This window comes from Primulina tabacum, chromosome 15 (assembly GCF_025594145.1).
Source record: "Primulina tabacum isolate GXHZ01 chromosome 15, ASM2559414v2, whole genome shotgun sequence".
Classification (NCBI taxonomy): Eukaryota; Viridiplantae; Streptophyta; class Magnoliopsida; order Lamiales; family Gesneriaceae; genus Primulina; species Primulina tabacum.
Genome location: NC_134564.1, coordinates 34,355,988 through 34,376,632, shown reverse-complemented (window position 1 = coordinate 34,376,632; position 20,645 = coordinate 34,355,988). Strand labels below are relative to the sequence as shown.

Genomic DNA, 20,645 nt, shown 5'->3' with positions numbered 1-20,645 from the left:
GGTTGGATTAAGGTGCATGATGCATGCACTGGACGCTGAAAGATGAGTGAAAGTCGTCCAGAGTAAATAGCGGCGGGCGTCGGCATCTTAAGGGGTCGGCAATGTTACAAATGTTCTATTTCGATATATTAAATTAATAAAAATTACTTATAAACTCAAATATACTACACTGTCTAATAGAGAAGTTTTTTGAAATGATATTGTTTTGGATTTATAACCGAACACAGCTGGCTCCACCACATGAAATAAGTGGTTTAAGTTGTAACATCCCGACTTGATGGGTTATTAGTCAGCTCGTCTCCTGCCATTTTTGACAATGCGGTGAATGGCATTGATCAACATTTTGCGATGATATAAAAAAATAAAATTTAGAAATAGCAAGGGTGTGTTGACAAATAGCATGTGGCCATTCTGGAGAGGGTCCTCCATGCTTAGAACGGATGGTTGTTCTTTTGCATACGAGAGGGACCAGTCTTGCACTCAAGATTCAGAGTTTTGGAAATTAAATTTTGTTTTGGACTCGGCCATGACGACGAAGTTTACTCGAGATTCGGCATCAATCTCCACGCAGTTTTTTAAGAATTGCACCCACCAATTCGAGTCAACTTCTTGAAATCCAGTTCCCACTTTGCTAGCTCTTCCCATAAACTTTATTATTATTATTATTATTATTCACATCATGCTTAAATTCATTGAGAGACATACTTTGTGGGAGATATATCTTATTTGGGTCATCCATAAAAAAATATTACTTTTATTGTGAATATCAGTAGGGTGATCCATCTCACAGATAAAGATTCGTGAGACCGTCTTACAAAAGACCTATTCTTTTTCAATTTATAAGACACGAAACCCAAGATCATGATCACCGAAGAAAATCGAAATCTCAACCAGCTAGAAACCTAAAACTATGATCATTTGATTATTTTAACATATCAAACTCATTTCCGGCAGGTTTTTGAATCTAAATTCTACATTAAATTATAAATATGGTCACTTGGAAGATCATCGAGGGCATAAAGACGGCTAAGATCACGCAAGAATTTAAATGTAAAGGGACGATCCCATGATCGTGTTAAATCTCAAAAGTCTTGAGTAAAACTTGGTGGATATATATGTTTCCACGTATGCATATAATCCACTCCCTGACACTGTATCTATTACATAGTCTTTTAATATTGGGTTCATCGAGACCTCATTGATGAAACGATGTCTCATATACGAGACTCAATTGTAATAAATACACAAAATTTAAGTACCGACTGGTCCATGATCCGAGCAGGCATTATTGAAACTCGCTCGAATTATTAAATGCTAAGATTTAATGCACGCGGACCCACTTTCACAATTTTGAGATGAATTTGTGTTGAAGCATTAATTGATAATTTGACTTTCTTTGTTGCTGAGTCGAAAGAATAAGGGGTTCGGTTCGTTTTGATGGGCTTTAGCAAGTGTAAGCACTTGCAACTAATCTATTTGATCACAAGAAGACGATGTATGCCACCATTGCTGAACATAATTGGCTTTGGGATTTTGAAAAAGGTCAAACCTGATAGCAACAGGAATCCATTTCTCAACTGATCATGCACCTTTATTCCTTTTTCTTATAAATCTTTTGACTTTTTTCCCTTTTTTTTAAACATTATCGACGGAAACAAAAAAGATTTTTTCGCTAGAGGATAGTAAGGTTTCTGCTCTACATCGAATGAGAGTAATCAATCTATTAAATTAAAAGATTCCAAGAAAGTCAGATTTTGGGTTGAATCCACACAAAACAAGGTCCCTGTTTCCTGTAATGTGTAGATAAAGTTAGGGGTGTATATATTCAGATTGAGTATTCTTTAAACAAAGAATTAAAACTTATTGTTTCAAATCCATTTTGGTTGTTTGGATGATTTTTCTGAATGAAACCACGTGCATTCATAGGTGAATTCATATTCTATATAATAAAAAACTAAACTAATAATAAAAATATTTTTTTTTTCATTGCAAAATGTGATCCAATCCATCAGACATTTTATTTGGAAAAAAGATAAATTCAAACAAGTGATAAGAATTGGAAATAATAATTTATCATATTAAATACTAAATTGAACTAACATAACAATAAAATATATGAATGGATTTAAATTAAATAAGCAATATAAGAGTGTAAATAGAATGATATGAATGAATTTTTATTAATTAATCAATATAAGAGTGTATGAAAACATTTTGGTATATGATGTTGATATTTTTCTGCTCATTACATCAAATAATTGATAATTATGTTCATGAAATTAAAAACATTATATTTTAAATATCTAAAATAATACTTAATTATAATTCTTGGAATAACTAAGAACGTGTGACAACAATTGTTCATGATAGTTTATATTCTAAACTATAACCACATGAATATCGCGGTTTCAAATCTTTCAAAACCACATTTTGTTAATCAATTAGTTATGCAAAGAAATAATAAAACATTATATTAGTTAAAGCACACATTTGAACATAAATTGTATTTTGAGAAGAAAAAAACAATAATATATTTACATAAGAATTTAAAATAAACTAAACAAATACTTCATTCACCCTTTTTATCCCAAAGATATATTTGCTTAGAATAATTGACTAAGAAAACTTCATTTACTATAATTTTATTAAACATGGATTCATTTTCTTAAATTAATAATTGAAATCAACCAATTATTTTATATAAGTTAATTCAGTTGAATGATAAATAGACGTTACAAATTTTAACTTAATTGACTTGAACGATGCATAGATATTACATATACCTAACTTTTTTCTAATAGTTATATCTATTTATGATCTTTTTTTATATTGTGATGTTTACTGAACGGGAAATTGGCCTTCAGTCCCCAGCCGTCGTTTTTTTTTGTGTTCAGTCCCTGGATAATTTTTTAGTACCACATTTTCACATGAAGTGTACCACATTTTGTATGACATAGTACCACAATTTTGTGAGTAGGAAGTGAACTCAAAGAAATATTTTGATTGGAGATTTATCACCAACTTCCCCTTTACTGAAATACTACTATTCTATTTTAAAAAAAAAAGAAAAAAATATCACAACTCTAAAGTAATCTCTAGTGTGGCACGGTGTATCATATATCATCATCACAATTGGTGATTCCAATTACAACAACAACATAACTTCCAATTTAGTTATAATAACATTATATTAAGAATTACTTGGGAGAATATCTTGTCCACTCTTTTTCTACTCATTCGTGTCAATTTTTTTTAAAAACAATTTCATTATAATTTTATTTATATATCATTAGACTCTAGCATTTCTTTTGGTATAGAATAGATATCGTCGTTGATTTTTTTAGAAAAAAATAAGCCGAAAAGTTATCATTGATGATTTTTGTCATGAACTTCAAATAATATTTTTTATACTTGTATTATTATTTAAAAAATACCACTAAAAACTTTATATTTATTAATAAACTCTCCAATTTTTTGTAGTTTGTATATATATATGTCGTCAATAATTATTATTATTTACATTTGTATTTACATTATATATAAAGTTGAAATCTTGTTTTTTGTTGCTAAAATGAAAAAAAAAAAAATTGAAAATTAAGGTTATTAAAGTTACTTGTTAATTATTAAATTCTTTAACCCATCATTGCTCATCATGGGTGAACCGATTTGACATGGTCAAAAATTGAAAAACAATAATTACATTTAAACTGACAATGATGTTTTACCATATATATCCATATCCCTAACTCGTAAATATATTTACAAAAAACATCAATGTAATGTCTAATATTTCACATATGGAGGAGAGGAAAGGTTCATCCCGATCGATAGATAGATAGATGCAAGGGCATACATGCATTTTGTGAGGACCGTTAACTACGTGTTGGGCTAATTGCATTTTGTTAGTTAAATCTCTTTTGGTCCTTAATTATCTCATAGTTAACCAGGACTAAAATGGTGTTACCACCGATTATGAGAATGCTCATTCTGCAAACTTTCACAACACTAGATAATCTTTCTTGTATTTGACAATGAAATGTTTGTAAATATTCCAGATAATCATATATATATCTATATATATATATAGGGAGATTAAAAATGTCACATGATGTTGCAGAAGGGATCATGGCTTGGGCAATGAGTCTGACAAGTATAAGGTGGCGGCGCTGGCGAGTACCACACAGGCATCGGCAGCGGTTGTGGGTTTACGGCTTCAAACTTGGGCAGTTCTGTCTTTGCCTCGGTGACGCTCACCAGCTCTGCATGTGCTACCTTCTTCCTCAACAACCGTATCAGCTCTGCTGCGTCGGTTCCATCTCCGACCACCTCCACCTGGTCCTTTCTCTGTCCTGTTATTGCCGCCGATTCAACACCTAAAACAGTACCCCAAATTTAGAGTACGTATATACTCAAAGAAGTAAATTTTGATCAGCATCGAACTTTGTCCTTAAAACATTAGATCAAACATTTGCATTACGAAACAAGGAATTCAGATTAGATTTAGTTAATTCATACTTTTTTGAAACTATATATCTTTGTCAAAAAAACCATCTTGTTAATTGAACAAAAAGAATAACGGAGGGAAATTATTGTGTTAGTACCTGATAAGCTGACCGCAATTTTAAGGGCCTTGGAACGAGATTTCTTATCGTGCATCGACACCTTCACCACAATCTTTTGCTGCAAATTAATCAAATTATATCGAAATATTTCGTTAATCAATTCAAATACATAAAAAGTCAAGAAATAGATTTTTTTGTGTGTTCGATAAGATTATGTAATATATACGTACCTTCATTGTATATAATGGCCACGAACATGCGAGGACTATGCATTCGTTGAAGATGAACTAAAAGAGAGGATCAGATATGTTCATATAATTATAATAGAAATTAATTATCACAAGTAAAGGCGCATTTTTAGAAAATTCAAAGAACCATAACATGCATGTATAAGATTTAATTACGCAAAATAATTGACAGACGCGACGCGACGTTTGCATGTCCTCTATGCATCACTTTACCATTCCACAACAACACATATCCTCTAATTTGAGAAATCGTGTTATGTGTCACAGAAATCCATAAATAACAACTGATGTGATAAATATTACAATGTTTTTTCTTTATAACAAAATTTTATTATCTATTATTCAAATTTTTGTTTTAAGAACTACAACTGCGTATTATAATAAATAATTCGAAAAAAGAAAATATAAAGTAATTAATGAACATAAATTCTATTTATTCTACTGAGCATAATTGTTGTAAATATCAACACAATAATCGCGGTGAAACTCAATTTTCACCATTTTCCGGTGATCCTACATGCCATGGTAATGTGATTCAAATGATCATCCCTTTACATTGTTCCATTGGACTTGTATTTTATCTCTATATATAATGGGGAACTGCCGTATATTTGTCCAGCAATTGTTGTTCTGTGATGAAAATAGCACATCAGTTTAGGCATTCGTCGATTTATACGTACTCACTTTAAGTTGAAGCAACCGATCGAGTCCAATAGCCGCCAGTACTCTTATCTAATTGTTTAATGGAAAATGTTATATATATAAATTGAATAACAAAATATATTTAAAATTACAAAATTATTCATCCAATTTATTTTAAAAAAATATTTCAAACTAAGATAATTCACAAAAACTTGTGTGAGACGGTCTCACGAGTAGTATTTTGTGAGACGGATATCTTATTTGGGTCATACATGAAAAGTATTATTTTTTATGCTAAGAGTATTACTTTTTATTGTGAATATCGGTAGGGTTGACCCGTCTCACAGATAAAAATTCGTAAGACCGTCTCATAAGAGACTTACTCGAGATAATTTTGTAATTTCAAATGCACTTTGTAACTTGTAACATAACTCTCGTTAAATTAAGGTTCGATCAACTAGCTCAAGTAAAAAAAAAGTTAGTCTATGGACGTGGAGGAAAAAAAGGGTAATGCAATTAGTTATGTAATTCAAGAAAACATGAAAAAGGCTAATTAATTGTTTAATAATCCATTTTATCAATTAATGAGCAATTATTGTAAATTAGAAAAATGTGACCCTGCAGCTCTGAAATATGCCTCGTTTGATTTATATAGGATATTGATAGAACCATAGAATGTTGGCGTGCACGGAAGAAGAATATGGTTTGAATTTCACATACATACTTTCAGTATAAATAAATTAGGTCACCGGCCAACATTAACACGACTCTGTTTCAATTAGATTTAAATGATTTCAGTTGCATCATTATTGAATATGATCATGTTTGATTTATGTATCTCTTTTAAAATCAAAATCTATACATATTGAATTCAATTCTATATAGTAACGAAGTAGATATATCAGTGGTTAGAATGAACTGCATCAGATATAATGTAGTAATGGTGGTATATATTGTTGCTAAGGCAAACGATCTCATATTGATGCAAGTAAAAGTGAGTTCTCTGTACAATATGTCAAGGAAAAAGTTGCACATAACCAGTTGCAATAGCTACACCTAATATAACAACAGGTGGAAGGATAACAAAAGCACCTATGGTGGCGAAGAAGACGGAGTCGTTCCTCTGAGATACTTGGTCCATATACGACTGCCTTCTGATGTTTCTCTTCTGTGATGTAGTCAAGAACTTTGGAGTCACTTTCTTAAGATTCTTACCTAACGGGATACTAAAATCATCATCCCTGTTCTCCAAACAAATTAGCGAGTTGTTCGCGTATTGTCGGTTTTGCCGAGCTGCCCTCTCTCTCGTAACCTGGTCAATTATCAGATAAAGCTATAATTGGAAGACGATGTTAAAATATGTTGCCAATGTTTTATAAAGAAGGCAAACTAAAACCTTGTTCCGCAGTAGAAGTGAGTTGTTCCAAGAGATCCAGCTGCATCCGAGCAGAGGTGGATGGCCCTTACATTTGAAATCATTGAATCAACAAAGGTAATGTACGTATTTCAGCAGAATCATCTTTGCAACATTAGATATATTTAGTCTTCGAATAAAATAATAACCCCTGAGTTTTGTTGTATCCACCACCTGTATAGTAAACAAACAACCCTCTTTTCCTACTTTTTTCAGTGTAAAATATTTATGGTCTCATTAAACCGAATTCTATAATAAATGAAATTATACGCTAATTCGTCAATTTATTATCATCGTCTGACTATCATAGGGTAAATCAACAAATGAAATTTTACTCGATTAAACTCTCTACTCTGTTTAGTGGTAACCTAGAAACTTCATTTCATTATTTATCAGAACCAAACCATTTCGAATTCAAATACTAAAGCCAGCATAAAATTTCTTCCGATCAAACGCAAATTCATATGCGACAGAAAAATTCACCAGAGTAAGTAGAGGGCTCCTCCTCCGAAACTCTGCGCTCGGTTCCCTCAGAAAGAGCAGCTGCCTTCAAAGAGCCTGGAATCGCAGCGTCAATTGGCTTAATCCCATGTTTGAGCTTATGAATCTTGTAGGAAATGATTGGTCTTGGATGTAGAGATGAAGCAGAACCAGAAATCAGGGCCATTAGAAAGTTTCTGGTTCGAAAATGGCCTACCAGTTTCCATTTTGAGTTGGCAAAATCGCAAATTTGTGAGTGGACTGGGACACCTCATTTTAAGCAGCGGTCCAGAATGCAAATTTTAATATTAAATTTAAATACTACGTGTAATTCGAATGTTTATTTCAGTAAATATTTATTATTATTATTATTATTTATCTTTTATATTGTTTTCAATACAGGTAAAATGGTTATTTTGTAACTTATTTTATAATTAAAAAAATTGCATTTTTTATCTTTTATATTTTTCATTTTAAGATTTTTGTTAAATTTCAATCTTATCTGTATAATTTTTTATTTTTGATAATTTTAACTTTTCAGTTGATGTGACACTCACACGTTAGCGCACCAACAACATCACATCGAAAAAATGACTAAGATTATTTAAAAAATAAAGATAAAAAGACTAATAATAAATTTTGACAATGTAAAATAAAAAAAAAACACATAAAAGACAAAAAAAAAGAAGCAATTTTTCGTAATTAATTTTTTTTAGAAAATAATAATTACATGAAGGAAGCTCCAAAGGCAAAAGTGCATATTAATTACATAAAAAAAGTGCCTATTAACCACACATCATATTTAACCCACTCTGTTCACAATAATCAATATCACAAACAGTACTTGAGAAAATACTAACCGCTTTCATGTAGGACACAACCCTTATTTGTTGGCCAACAAATGTAGGATATAGCAACGATGAACATCATGAATATTGCACTGACTAATTGCTTCAGTTTTTTACAAACATGTACACTATTATCATAAACTTAATCACAAGCACCCTTACACACTTGATAATTACATTTATATGTACCATTTATGAATCAAATCAAGGTGGATAAATCATAATCATAAACAGAGACCTCTTGTTGAATCATCCCATAATCACAACATGCATCACACGAGGAAATCGAGTCCATCTCCATCAAAAACGACTCTAAATCTCCATACTCCGGTGAGTATGTATCCACATTCTTTTGGCTGCCTGATTCTGAACCTTCTAACACATAGTTAAAAGATTCGTGAGGCCGCACCTGTAAATCAGGTGAACCCTCTAAAGGGGTGCTAAAACATGACGAATCAAACGATAAATCGAGGCTGAGTTCTTGATATGCATGATCTTCAATCTGTATAAAAGGTAGAGCTTGTTGAGTTGGATGAGATGCAGATAGTGAAGGAGGTGGGGACGAAACAGGGGACGAGTTTGTGTTTCCGGTGAGTTCTTGAACGAGATCCTTGAAGTTGTTAGAGCTTGTGATGTAAACTTTAGGCCTCAAAATCTTGATCAAGTTAGTTAGTGGTTGTTTCTTTTCATGCTTAGATATTTTCTCGGGAGATTGAGTTTTAGATCTTTTCCCCATCTCTTTCTTTGAAACTAATAATGGAGGAAAAGAGACGATAGGTTTTTCTTGATTCTGCTGTTTGGCCTTGAAAATCACTCTTCCTCCTTGCTCGTACCTCAGGATAACTAGAGGTATTAATATGAGGAGGGATTTATGTTCGAAGAAATTAAATAATGTTCTTAAGTTTGACGGAAAAGAATCAAAAGATGCCGAAAATAATTCTTATTCCACGTTTTTTCTCCAAATGTAAAATATGTGACGCATCAAATGATATACCTAGATTTGTAATTATATGGATGTTGGTTTGCCATTTCACGGGGGCTCTTTATACTTTTAATTAAGGTATTAGATAAACGAGCATGAGCATAAATGCTGAAATGATTGCATGTCATCATATTTATAAATATAATAGTGTAAAAATATAAAATAACCATATATAAAAATTTTAAAACAACATTTTTATAAATGATATGAAAATCATTATTTTTAATGGGGCGAGAGAATTAGGTTTGGAATGAAGTATTTGATTTGAAGACTGAATATCCGTCGTATTAAATTCATCCAAGATAAATTCATTCAAATGGATTTAAAATTCGTTGATATGAATCATTAGCTTGAAATACCACAGTTTTGGTGCTTCCTGTGTTTTCCTTCTAGTGTTAATTCAACATGACATGACCCATCCGTATCTTGAATTTTGGTGCTTCCTGTGTTTTCCTTCTAGTGTTAATTCAACATGACATGACCCATCCGTATCTTGAATTTTGGTGCTTCCTGTGTTTTCCTTCTAGTGTTAATTCAGCCTTCCGCAATTACATTGTCCCACTTTTATTATAAGGCACCGAAGTATTACTATATATCTATTTTACACCACAGTTTTTCTTATATATAATTCATGGTACAAATTAGGGGTGTAAAAAATCATGACTTTTCTTAACCACGTTCATTTACCTACACAATTTGCATATAGCTAGCTACTCAAATAAGAATCAAGATTGTGATAGACCACAAAATTGTTGTGTTTATATGGTCTGTATAGAGTAGCTATATATCCTGCTTTTTGGAATATGCAAAATGGTTTAGTTTTTTCGCCCCAGAAGAAACTGGTAGAGATCTATAATTCAGTCAGAAACTGAAGCAAACATAAACAGGTAATAAGGCAGATTACCATTGCTTCAGTATGTGCTCTTATAGTCTTATAGGGCAACAAACAATACATGCACCCCAGAATAACAAAAAAAGACACATTTATGAAATTGAATCAAATTTCTTTGTATTTCGAAATTTCTCCAGCAAAAAAACAGGGATCATGTACAGGTTGATAGATTCAGAACATGTATTTAACACAAATTCAACAATTTAATGTATCAAACTCAACTTTCACAAAAACCAAGGAGAATGCTGTTACACAAAAAAGATTTGGAACTCAACTCGTGATACAAAATCGTATAGTAGTAAGAGGAATTGGAAGACATTATTAATATGGGAAATGTAGTGTACCAGTAGGTAGCTGTATTTGGAGCCAAAACTGCTGCCTGCAAGATTCATGTACAAATTGCTTGCTTCAATTCAATCTTTGCCAAAATTATATTCCATTTTCGGTTAATGATGACCCAATTTTCAGCATAATAGGATAGACAGGGCTGAACTCCTTATCTCCTCGTGCCCTTACCTTTGCAGCATAATCGTCTAAAGATGCTTTTATCTCTTTCCATATCTGATCATCCCCTTGTGAGTCCATCCACAATGAATACCGAATAGGTGTAAGCTTGTTCCTTTGTAGAGGTGACTGTAAATCTTCAGGGCCTCGTGAATACAGACGGTGAAGTATGACACTTGGAGGAAGATCTTGCAGGAGTGGTGAAGAACTGAGCTGAGATGTTTCCAGGAAAATAACAGGGCGAAATGCTCGAAGGGCGCGATATGGAGCACCAAGTTGTTCCACTGGAAACAAGTTTTGGCCAACTGCTAATTCAATTTCAGCCATGTCTCTCGCCATTCTCAGCTTTCCTGATTCAGATAATGGCCTAACAAGAGATGTGTGCCTAATAAAAAATATCAAAACTCTTGATGCAGTGCTTCTTACAAGCCTCGTGCATATAGTTTCTGTGCCACGGGAAATAGCTCCTGATGAAGGCAAAAGTCTGGACAAAAATTCGGTCCGAAAGTGAACAATACTTTTTTGCAACTCTTCCATGTAAGGAGATGCATTGTTGTCGATAGCAGCATCTATGCCAAGAGTGGTAAAATTCTGTTCATGAATCTGCAAGATGCAAGATTCAAGACGCTCGAGCATGGCTTGAAATAAGGAGGCCACTGAATCACCAGCAACTTCATACAATGTACCAAGAGCAACAGACAAGACATCCATAGCAACAGTTGGCAAGCCTGAAACCGTGGACATCGTGTGTGTATGGATATCTTGCAGATGTTGACACAATATGAAGTTCTTGAGCTGCAATGGAGTTGCATGACCAGTGACTTGGTGTGCTTCAGGGCCTGTTGATATCTGCAATAACAAAAGTAACCGTTCGATTAAAAGCTGAATCAGAAGCACTAAGTGTGTCATCAGAACAGGAAAGGATCAAACAGGTAGTTCAGAACCAAAACTCTAGAAATTCAAAATGCCCAGGAATAAAGCAAGTTTAAACAGTGAATCATTCCAACAAATGCTCGTTTCAAATCAAACTGGACCAGACAATTGTAACAGGACCAATAGTTTTTATTACTCTAGGATGTCAACATACTACATAACTAAAAATATGACAATCAAATTTTAATCAATTAACTTACTTGCTCTCTTTTTATGAACATCAACTACACACAATTTCTGGACATTGAACAAGAACCCAGAAAAGTATATAAGCGCCTTTGGAGATATTTTATAGCTCAAATACAGACATGACCAAGATCTTGAATACTAACACAATTTAATCTCACCCCACAGTAACGACAACAGCATTGTCAACAAATCAACGTATAGATGGCTTTTCGCAAAATAACAAGTTCCCACAACGGAATAGAAACCCTGTAAAGGAGGTGATCTTTTATTTGAACGTATTTTAAGGTTTATTACAACCAAAACACTCCATTATGAGTGGATTGCGTCCACCATATAATACTTAACAAACAACTCTACATAAGAATTTTCATGTATTTTGAGTTAATAATAGAATAATAATATCATTTCAATAATTTAGATGCAATGTATTAGATGCAATGTAAAAGAGCGCCTGATTGATCTTTAGACTTAGAATCACAAGTAATTTACATGTTAAGTTTCTTAAGTAATAATGGCAAATAAATAAAAACGTGGTTTAATGTTTCAGTGTCAACTGACGACAGTTTGCCTTGCCCAGACAGGTGTAAAAAATGGCCTAGTGATTTGGCGCTACATGTGGAAAGCAGATATCAAGTTGAAGATTCCGTGATTGACAAGCAGATGGATTTTATATTGCAGACTGTAGGCTGAGAGTTTCGGTTAGAGAAGAAACCGGCAAAGAAAAATCCAAAAAAAGGTCTTGAACACGAGAACTTTGAACAAACTTAGGAATATTGAAAATAAGTCCAAAAGTCAGATAGTAATTAGTGTAAGTCTCGTAAATCCTATAGCCAGCAAAAAAGGATGACTTATACCTGGCTTTCAGATCTTTCTGCAAGTAGAAGCAACGCTTTGCTGATTTCATGCAAAACAAGAAGAGTCAAGCGAGCATTCATCTGCACAGCTTCAATTTCTTCTTGAATGCATGACAAAATCCTCAATATATGTACTTTGGAGGGAATATTACCACGGCTTGGCATTGGGAATACAGAATTTACAAGATCCGACAGCCGACTTAAGCAAAGTGCTAAAAAAGCTGTCTCAAAAATCTTAATGGCCGCTATCATTTGTTCCTTTCCTTCTGAACTGAGAGCTGGTGGAACTCCTTTGACATCTGTGTCACGTGAAATTCTTCCAAGGAGGTTCTCTATCATCATCAAAAGCTTCGGATACCCAACAGTAAATATTTCTTTGACAAAACTTGATGCGGTGAAAACAGACTTCATTTGATTAGTAAAAGACTTTACTAAAGCATCCCAAACACGAACTGTCAACATTGGATCCCCCTCCTGAAAAATCCCAAGAAAATGTAAGTGGCTATCTACAATAGCATCCAATGTCTATCATTTTATGTATATAAAAAAAAGAACAACAAAGAGAAAGAGAGAGAGATCAACAATTAATAACAAAACTCCAAACCAGAATAAAAGAGAATATTAATTATATTCTGTAAATAACAAAAAGATTTATACAGAAAATTATCGATCATTACAAGAAGAACGGGGCCTTAGCAGCCCCTAGCCTTGGCTAGCAGAAACTGTAATAAAATTCAAAACTACTAAAATAACTAATTCCACCCCCATTTTATTCTGGACACGTACAAAATAACTAACCCCATTTGGATCTAGCCTGCTATTAGCCATAAGACCAAGCCCGTAACATCTACTAGTGGTACTGGGACTATAAATGGGAGGTTTTAGGCTCGAAGTTTACTCCATCATCTCATTGAGCAAATGTGTTAAATCTAAGAAAGAAAACAAACACTTGGGCATCACGCAACAGCATCAGGATGTTGCCCAGCTTAGAGAAAAAATGAACCACGCTTCAGCTGTCTAATTTTTGAGGCTGAGATAAGTGATAAATCTCAAATCAACTCGAATGAAAATACTCCACTCATTATTCCAAAAAATAAAAAAACCACTTGATCAGATGGTAAACTGAGGCAAAATACAATTGACTAACAACTACCCACCCAATTGTCAGAAAAACAGAGCATATTTATGAAAAGAGAAAGAAATACTAATTTAGCACCAAAAGAAAGTGGAGATAAGCATAAAGTTTTGCCAACTGAATTTAACAATTTTCGGACAATGACGATAAACTCAAACCGATTCTTCAATAAACAAAATGCTATTAATACTGCCATGCATCATAAGATCGCAAACATGACACTTGACACATACCTAGCTATTGGAGAATAACACGTCTATCTAAACACCTGTGACAATGTATCTTACAATATCAAACTTGCATAGAGCATTATGGGAGCTGGATAGTTTGTACCAGTGTCATGTCACTGAATCCAAGTCAAGACAAACTTTTGAATGAATTCCAAGTCACAAAATTTGAGCATTCATCTCTTTATTTTTTCAATCAAGTAAGCAATGTAAGTAATATGGTCAAAGTGCAATGTCAAATGGATAAATGTGACGCAGATTAGAGAACTGACAATCCTTTAAAGAGTGTTTCTCCCTAGTATATAGTATGCAAGAAATACAAAAAATTACATACGAGAACAAAGAAAATTTCATAAAGTTCTAAGCTCTTTCACCAATTCTTGGCAAACCAATTTACAGTTGTTGATTGATTCTTGAAACAGCCACCGATGATTCTCTATAGACCTAAAAATACATTTTGTGCAATCCACCTAAGCTCCACCCACATGGATCCAAAGACTACCGATGCATCATTTCCAAGTTATGACAACATTTTCCATACTCAAACATCCAGTAAACAAGAAACACCGCAAAATAAAAAAGCATTAAGGTATCACCAAACCTTCAACAGCAAACACATAAATAACCACAGTACCTGTTAAGCAACAACAGCCAAATGCTGAATCACTTACCTGCATGACCTCATCCAATAACAGAACATGTGTAAACGGATCACGTTTCTTGGACAATACCCTCTGCAAGTGTCAAACTGCAAGCACAATGGAATGTAACTGATCCATGCAACCATTCATTCTCTGCCAAAGCGCTTCCTTTGCTTTTGCTCCACCCCCAATCTGTGGTGTCCCATGTCTTTGTACCCCACCGGGCCCCCCAGCACCATAACCCCCTCCTCCTCCAGAAATTGCCTTCATATCAAGCGCGTTACTCACACTCTTCACCCCCGTTTGCTTATATTTGCTCACCAACCCATCCACCGCCACCCTCAACTCTCCCATGTTATAAAACACCTGCAAACCCAATCCCACTTCCGGTTGATTCAAACTCTCGAGTCCCTTTTCCAATACCTTCATCCCCTCCTCTCGGATTTTTGATCCGACCTCAATAACCCATTGCAACTCCGCATCCACTATATCAATCCCCGATAAATGTGAGCTGCCTTGGAAAGATCCCATTTCGATGCATCGAGCAGAGAATCGACAGCATTTTTTAACTTCTGGATTTGCCTCAGAGTGCGAAGAGTGAACTGAAGAAGCAAAGAGGTAGAATCGAGATTGTTAAGCTGGTGGGTATGGGTGTAAATAACGCAGTGGGGATCGGAGAGCTCGGAGCGAGCGCGGCGGAGGGAGGATTGAAGAGAAGAAAGCGATGATCGTAAGGTGGAAAGAGAGGATTCAGCAGCTTTAATGGAGGAAAGCTGGTTGAGCAGGTCGTGGTGACGGGACAGGACTTCGTGACGTAGCTGCGTGTCAAGTAGGCGGAGGCCATTCTGGAGTTTTTCGATTCTTGAGGCGGCAGAGCCGGATGAGAGGGCGGAGGAGGAGAATCGAGTGGGGTTGAAGTCTGGGGAGAGGAAGGCGGAGAAGATTGGATCAGAAGAAAAAGTGTCTAGGGGGGATGTAGGTGGGGAGAGGGGCATAAGGGTGTGGGCACCGCCGGCGGTCGGAGTATTATTGAAGGTAGAGAGGCGTTGGAGTGGGGATCTGGGGATGGCTGTAGACGCCATTGATTTCCGGTTGTCGTGCTACGCCGTCGTTTCCTCCGATGTTTCAGCTTCGATCCGACGAGAAGTACCGGAGCAGCTATTGCTTACCGGTTGTACAAAAATAAATGTACAATACACAAAGCATGATGTAAACCATACGCATGCATAGAAGGGGGATGACAAACGGCAACGGGTTCAGCAATAACCCATATATTCATTATTCTATTCGGGTAAAATAGATGGATATGGGTCTGGTTTGGCTTTAAGATTTTTGGGTTAATTACAGCCGAACCCGTTTCTTTGTGTGCGCTTCCTTCAAAAAGCTTATGCGAAATTTAAATGGGCAAGGCACCTTTGTCGACAGCATTGTTGGCATAAAGGACTAAATGGTATATTTGCTTGTCGAGGAGCCTCGAACGCTCGTCGTTTTTAATAAACTATAATTATTGTGTAATTTTAATTTTTTAAATCGTAAAACATTTCAATCGTATTGATCTCTCTATAACATATATAAATTATTGAAGCAATAAGAATCTCAAGATATTTTGATAGAAGAGAATCGAGTTCTCTATCAATTATAATTACTTTAGTAGATATCGGCACTTAATTAAGCCGTTAAACAACTTTTTAATTTATTATTTTACTAGCTCGATTGATTTATCATTACTTGACATCACCAATAAAAATATCAAAAAATCGATGAAGTCCTAAGTATTTATTCCAATAAAAATAGATTTTATACATTTTTATTATTATGTAATATTAAAAATAATCAAGAAGAAGAAGGGGAGGGAGGTGGGTGTCATTTATTGGAGACATGTTTGATAAACTAAGAGTTGCTTCTGACTTTTTGTCGTCGTCATTTTCAACGGCACACATTGTTTCTCATTCAAAAGTTCATATAATATAATGAACGTTACACATCAGACATATATTATAATCATTTCATATTAGTTGATTTTGAATTCCAATACCAAAATTTTTAATAATATTTAGAAAGTCAATTTGAAAACATAGATATTATAAAGTTAACTAACATACACACACCATCGATCATATATACAAACCAATTATGCTAATTTAAAAATTAAGTCCTAAATTTTAATAAGAACAATGACTAAATTATAACTTAAAATTTTAGATTAACTAATTATTTGTTCTTTAAAAAAAAATATTTGTGCCCATTACCTAGGTATGTAATCGAGTATTGGATTTGGATATAAATTTTGAGCTTGAAAAAGATTTCTTCAAAACATCCTCTGCTTGTATATCATTAATTTTGTAAAAGATGAAATTAAATTTGAGCCGATTGTGATTTCTACACGAGGAGGGCAAAATGTCAACATTTTTAAAAAGTAGAGTAAATATATGTAATTAATTATATGTATATTCGATCGCTGATTTTGAGTCGATTTTAACCTTTTGGTAATCAAATTAACTTGAAGAAACTTTCAACCTTCAAACATGGAAGTCCCTCTTTAATGCAATAGTATTAATTATTAATAATAAACATAGCAATCAACATCACTTTCACCATCTGTTAATCTGCACCAAGAAAAATAAAATCCAAGAATCATATTTTAGAGAAATATAATTATAATTTTTTACTCGGAAAAAGAATGAGCGTGTTTTCTTGTTGTTATTCCATCGCTACAAAAAGGAGAGAAGAGAGGAAAAAAGGTAAGCCAAAAAGGTTAAACCAAAGTTATCTCTATAGCACACAATGAAACCAAACAAACGTCTTTTCTGCAACCCTTCCAAGAACAATAATTGATGCTCCATCAAACCTTCTCTTCTCTCCATTCACATCTGGATCAACAAGCTGTTTTCTCTGATCCATCCATGTCTCATGAAAATAACATGAATTCTCAGCAAAACTATCCTTTTCATGACAGCTATCAAAACATGGGTTCTGAAGGGTTTTCGTTTCCTTTTGTTTCTGATCAAAGTGATTTCGACCCTTTTGAGCGCAACCAGCTGCCGAACTATGAGCAAAACCCTAATCGATTCGATCCGTTCCAAATGACTTTCGCAGGCTGCTTGCATGATGCAGCAGAGTACAACGCTGTATCAAGTGCTTTCGACTTGTCTTGTTCGTCATCTGATCATGCAGTTTATAATTCTGTGAATAACGATTTGTCCAATCAGAATGTTGTTTCTGCTGCCGAATATCCTTTGTCGACAAATTCTTCGGTATCGGTTTCTTCTTCAGAGGCTGGAGCAGAAGAAGGTTATTCAAGAAGCAAGACGAAAGTTCTGCGTCCCAAAGTTTGTGAAGATGGGGATGTGAAGTCGAAAAAAGAGTAGGTTTATTTCATTTTATTTTTTTCTTTCTTTGTTTTAACTTTTTTTCCCCGTTTTTGTTAACTTGAATTATGGCTCTCTTAGTAACATTAAGTACTTGGAAAAGTGGGTTTTTTATTTTATTTTCCTCTCTTTTTAGGAACTTAGATTTTGACATTTGAAAAGTTGTCTTTAATTGATGCATTATCATGTACTTCCGTGTACAAAATTAGACGAACTTCATTATCCTACTTGGACGAATTTAATAATTAGCTAAATTTCAAAGATGAAGAAACCAGAGAAGATATATTTATTTCTATATTGAATTCGTAAATATGTCCAATTGAAATCCCTTTTTATGGCATTTTCCATTTGGGGAAGTATTAACTCGTCATATTCAATATTTCAAGGAGGTTTGAAAATAATGATACTCCAAATTTAATGATTGTAACTAAGGAAATATAGAAAGTGTATAACTTGTATATTTGCAGTACCAGTTGTGTTCTTTCCGACTTTTTTTGAAACAAATAAAGAAAATTGTCACCTCCATTGTTTTCTCAGTTTGAGTCAATTCTATCGAACTAAGGGCACATGATGATCGACAAAGTAACCACCATTGTCCAGCACGAAATTTTCTTGGTTTTGATTGGTGATCATGGTATTTATTTTCTGGTGCAAAACACTATCAATAATTTCTTGTGATATTATTTTAGCAGCAAAGCAAAAAACAAGAAGGAGAAAATGCCAAAAGAAGCACGCGTTGCCTTCATGACTAAGAGCGAGATAGATATTCTTGAAGATGGATATAGATGGAGAAAATATGGACAAAAAGCAGTAAAAAATAGCCCCTTTCCAAGGTCTGTGTCTCAAAGAACCAAATCGAAATGCCAACATTTCAGTAAAGTATTCGCAGAATTTTTTTAAAAAAAAATTTATTAAACATGGTTTTCTTGCTCTGAATTCATAATCGGCCTTTTGCATTTCAGGAGTTACTACAGATGCACCAGCAAAAAGTGCGGCGTGAAGAAACGTGTGGAGAGATCATTTGAGGATCCTTTGGTGGTGATCACAACCTATGAGGGCCAACACAACCACCACAGCCCCGACACTCTCCGTGGCAATGCCGCCATTGCTGTGTTGCCCCCTTCTCTACTATCTCCGCCACTACCATTGACTTTTCCAAGCTTCACCCATGGCTTCAATTCTCCCACCATCAATCACCGAAACCAACAAGTTCCCAACTATTACACACATTTTACGGACCCACAACACCAGCAGCAGCAGCCGCAAGTTCCTGACGTTCAATACGCATTTTCGGACAAGATATTTCAACTGTAGTACATAAACCTCATCCCTGAATGGTAATCAACGTTTTAAATCCAACTATATTTCGAGTATGTACTATCTTACAAAAAATATTGTTCTTGGATTTCTTAGACACCAGGTTATCACATAAAACACTTATTCTCATGTCCGAATCCAAATTTCGCCTTATGTATTCAACAGGGTTGTATATACTTCAAGATTTCGAAAACAACAGGTTCAGGAAGCCCTTAATTTACCTTGGTGACAATTAAGAATCAGAGGCAGTTACATCCCTCATGTAAGAAGCTCTATATATGATTGATCAAATTAAAGGAGGAGTACTTTATAGGTTTCAGATTTAGGACATCATTTAGGTTATTCATCTAAACAAGAAACAAGATTTCCTGAACTGAATCACTGAAGATCAACTTCCAGCTGAATTTCAAGTCTGATCCAGGTAGTATTTCTTACTTGACTTTCAAGGGTTCTAAGAAATATTACAACCTTATCTAAAAGGTTATCGTTTGAGTCGGGAGAAGTCTAAAGTTTGCAGTGTGTACCGATTATATGTCGTCTTTTAATTAAGGATTCCGTGTCTTTCTTATTAAACCTAAAATGTCATGTACGGAATTGTAAACTGTTTGATTTGTATCAAAAAATGTAATTTTTAGTCTAACATTTTGCAGTTTTTATTTATATGATTTATTTATAAAACCTCCATCAAATTATTGGCCAAACTTTATTTTTGTCACGGTTTCTCCATTAATATATTAATTGATGAAATCATTGCCGTGTGTATATATATATGTGTGTATATATATATATATATATATATATATATATATATATATATATTCATATTGACAAGTGGAATCATAATTATGGTGACACTGATCTATATATTCCTTCTGCCTCGTGCTTTCATTATTTTGAAAGATGATAGTACGTATATAATTTTGGTAAAAGAACACTGGCAAATATAATGTAAGGAGAGCATGACATTGTTGACCTTAGTTTCTGCAAACAATCAATTTGAAAGCATACGTATATGTATTGGCATCTCTTTATTGCGGAGTCATGTTGTCAATATATACGGTAGGTTTTGTTAGGTTCAATCGAAAATGACTTTTAGATATTGATATACATACTTTATATATCATGAATAAATTGAACAGAATTTATATTTTTAAAATTAATATACATAATGTTTGGGTACTATAATTGATGTCTGGTTGGGACAATGATTGGTGTCACGTTGTTATAATATCTAGTTATATATATTTTTTTGTAAAACGGAAAATATTTGATCAAATTATTAAGTTGTTGGATATATATATAGTCTGAAATTTATATTGTCTCTATTAACTTCTATAAATTAGAAAAGTTCGTGGAATGAATAAAGTGAGTCAAATTATAAAATATTCAATATTTAAGTTATTAAGAGT

At 34.0% G+C, this 20,645-nt stretch overlaps 3 protein-coding genes and 1 pseudogene across 4 annotated transcripts; 1 reads left to right on the top strand and 3 right to left on the bottom strand.

Annotated features, from left to right (window-relative positions):
* Positions 1-3,957: 3,957 nt before the first annotated feature.
* On the bottom strand, positions 3,958-5,123 carry LOC142527645 (heavy metal-associated isoprenylated plant protein 46-like). Its single transcript, XM_075632500.1, has 3 exons — positions 4,793-5,123; positions 4,602-4,680; positions 3,958-4,373 (listed from the first exon to the last, which is right to left on the bottom strand). The coding sequence occupies exons 1-3, from the start codon at positions 4,796-4,798 to the stop codon at positions 4,102-4,104; spliced, it is 357 nt and encodes a 118-aa protein (XP_075488615.1). The 5' UTR covers positions 4,799-5,123; the 3' UTR covers positions 3,958-4,101.
* Positions 5,124-6,412: 1,289 nt separating this feature from the next.
* Positions 6,413-7,604, bottom strand: LOC142526795 (uncharacterized). The gene is made up of 3 exons (XM_075631390.1): positions 7,350-7,604; positions 6,849-6,914; positions 6,413-6,764 (listed from the first exon to the last, which is right to left on the bottom strand). The coding sequence occupies exons 1-3, from the start codon at positions 7,531-7,533 to the stop codon at positions 6,688-6,690; spliced, it is 327 nt and encodes a 108-aa protein (XP_075487505.1). The 5' UTR covers positions 7,534-7,604; the 3' UTR covers positions 6,413-6,687.
* A 2,555-nt stretch (positions 7,605-10,159) lies between these two features.
* On the bottom strand, positions 10,160-15,836 carry LOC142526996 (conserved oligomeric Golgi complex subunit 5-like; annotated as a pseudogene).
* A 1,400-nt stretch (positions 15,837-17,236) lies between these two features.
* On the top strand, positions 17,237-19,903 carry LOC142528046 (WRKY transcription factor 71-like). Of its 2 annotated transcripts, none has more exons than XM_075633090.1 (4): positions 17,237-17,915; positions 18,612-18,752; positions 18,882-19,256; positions 19,402-19,903. In XM_075633090.1, exons 1-3 carry the CDS (start codon positions 17,386-17,388, stop codon positions 19,231-19,233), a joined length of 1,023 nt encoding a protein of 340 aa, XP_075489205.1. In that variant the 5' UTR covers positions 17,237-17,385; the 3' UTR covers positions 19,234-19,256; positions 19,402-19,903. The 2 variants fall into 2 exon arrangements, with proteins under 2 accessions (XP_075489205.1, XP_075489204.1); XM_075633089.1 differs by having other exon boundaries at positions 18,609-18,752.
* The last annotated feature ends 742 nt before the right edge of the window (positions 19,904-20,645 follow it).

What these genes read in the sequence shown, in the direction of transcription:
- LOC142526795 (XM_075631390.1), bottom strand. Translation starts at nt 7,533, where the DNA reads ATGGCCCTGATTTCTGGTTCTGCTTCATCTCTACATCCAAGACCAATC. An exon ending in GGAGCCCTCTACTTACTCTG is followed by an intron (nt 6,915 to 7,349) that starts GTGAATTTTTCT and finishes TTCAAATGTAAG; the next exon opens with GGCCATCCACCTCTGCTCGG. An exon ending in CACTTCTACTGCGGAACAAG is followed by an intron (nt 6,765 to 6,848) that starts GTTTTAGTTTGC and finishes ATAATTGACCAG; the next exon opens with GTTACGAGAGAGAGGGCAGC.
- LOC142528046 (XM_075633089.1), top strand. Translation starts at nt 17,386, where the DNA reads ATGCTCCATCAAACCTTCTCTTCTCTCCATTCACATCTGGATCAACAA. An exon ending in GATGTGAAGTCGAAAAAAGA is followed by an intron (nt 17,916 to 18,608) that starts GTAGGTTTATTT and finishes ATATTATTTTAG; the next exon opens with CAGCAAAGCAAAAAACAAGA. An exon ending in AAAAATAGCCCCTTTCCAAG is followed by an intron (nt 18,753 to 18,881) that starts GTCTGTGTCTCA and finishes TTTGCATTTCAG; the next exon opens with GAGTTACTACAGATGCACCA.
- LOC142527645 (XM_075632500.1), bottom strand. An exon ending in AATTGCGGTCAGCTTATCAG is followed by an intron (nt 4,374 to 4,601) that starts GTACTAACACAA and finishes GTACTGTTTTAG; the next exon opens with GTGTTGAATCGGCGGCAATA.